This window comes from Nematolebias whitei, chromosome 11 (genome assembly GCF_014905685.2).
Source record: "Nematolebias whitei isolate Nwh7 chromosome 11, NemWhi1, whole genome shotgun sequence".
Taxonomy (NCBI): domain Eukaryota; kingdom Metazoa; phylum Chordata; class Actinopteri; order Cyprinodontiformes; family Rivulidae; genus Nematolebias; species Nematolebias whitei.
Window position 1 is genome coordinate 12,572,430 of NC_056508.1, and position 1,528 is coordinate 12,573,957.

General features: G+C 30.8%; 1 protein-coding gene across 1 annotated transcript in view; it reads left to right on the top strand.

The window, feature by feature from the left end:
* Positions 1-1,257: 1,257 nt before the first annotated feature.
* Positions 1,258-1,528, top strand: part of LOC119416614 (trypsin-like) — a 1,896-nt gene continuing 1,625 nt past the window's right edge. Inside the window, exon 1 of the mRNA XM_037683804.1 lies at positions 1,258-1,312. Within this exon, the coding sequence (XP_037539732.1) occupies positions 1,258-1,312 (55 nt within the window). The remainder of the gene's footprint in view (positions 1,313-1,528) is intronic.

Consider the following 1,528-nt stretch of genomic DNA (forward strand, 5'->3'; position numbering starts at 1 on the left):
TATAAACTACCTATTTTTATGCAGTTAAATATATAAATCTGTATTTAAATAAAACTTTGAATTTAATAAATACTTTTTATTGAAAACAAAATTGTCACTATTAGCTCAAATGAGAAAAAAACACAAGTACTGCGTTAGGGGCTGAAAATCCTGGGTGGGGCTCACAGTCTCCCCTTTAAGACTGAACACATCTGATTTCTTGTAGAAACTGTAAATCACTCAATTTAAAAAAAAAAAGTTCTTATATAATGTGGTTATTAGAGAATAATGTCTCTAATTGTTCCTCGTATGTCTTTATCCAGCTTTGCTTCTCAAAGATTTCAAAGACAGATTTTGTACAAAACCATGAAAGCAAGCTCCTGCTGACATCACCTGTTTGAAAATCTTTTTAATTTCCTCAACATTAGCCCTAAAATGTCAGACTATTGCATTTTTTTTTTAATAAAGAAAAAAAAAGATTATTTAAAACTGGCAAGAACTGTAAATTGATAATGCACATTTTCTTGTCATGTTTATATCTGTGGTAATCAATACACAAACCATAAGTGCCACGAGTATCAAAAATATTACTTTCAATTGCTGTCATTGTTTAAAAATATTGTAAACATTTGAAATGTGCAGAAAATGTTTTTATTACTCAAGAATTAATGAATTGGTGAATTAATACTAAAACTGAACTCATTTTAAAACTAAAGCTTCAACATGAAAGAGACAATTTGGCAGTCGTTTTTTCTGGGTATGTTTTATTTGTTAGACATTCAACATTTTTTTTATTGTTCTATATTAATATTTGATTCTTTTAATCTGTCTCTGAAAAAAGGAGGGTTGTTTTCAACGTCGGTACTGTCTGTACGAACAGAAAACTGGCACTTAGAGATGGACAACACCGGAGCTTTGTTCTGTATTAGGTCAGTTTCATTGTTGCAGTGTGAAGTTCACCAAGTATTCAACAAGATAAAAGATAAATTTAACAAAAGATCATGAATACAGTTACAGTATAAAGGCTACGAGGAGAGGACAGGTCTCAGCAGAAGCTCAGGCGGTTTTGACCACAAGGTAAGAAGAGATTAATGATCAGACCACTTTAAAACAAAATTTAAAGAATAGATTTTCAAAAGGTTGCTGTCAAATTCAATTTTAAATCATTCTAACACTTTTAATCTCTACAACTTTGTAAATTCAAAACCAGTTTTTAATTTTGCCATTTAATTTGAAGTTAAAGTTCTTGCTTCTTGACGACAGAACATTGGTCTTAAGATGAATCATCAAGTCTTCCCAGCACTGGTCCTTTGGGTGTTTTCAGCATGTTCAGGTAAGTTTGTAGGCAAGTTTCTCAATCATCGGCCTTTTCAGTCTGCCCCAAACAAAATGCTTGTCTCATGTTGAACTAAGTGTTAAAACCAATTTTTATTAAACTTTGAAGAGCACAAAAACATGCGTGTCTTAGTCAGTCAGCAGACATTACAAAACCACTGTATATATACCGGTATATATATATATATATATATATATATATATATATATATAT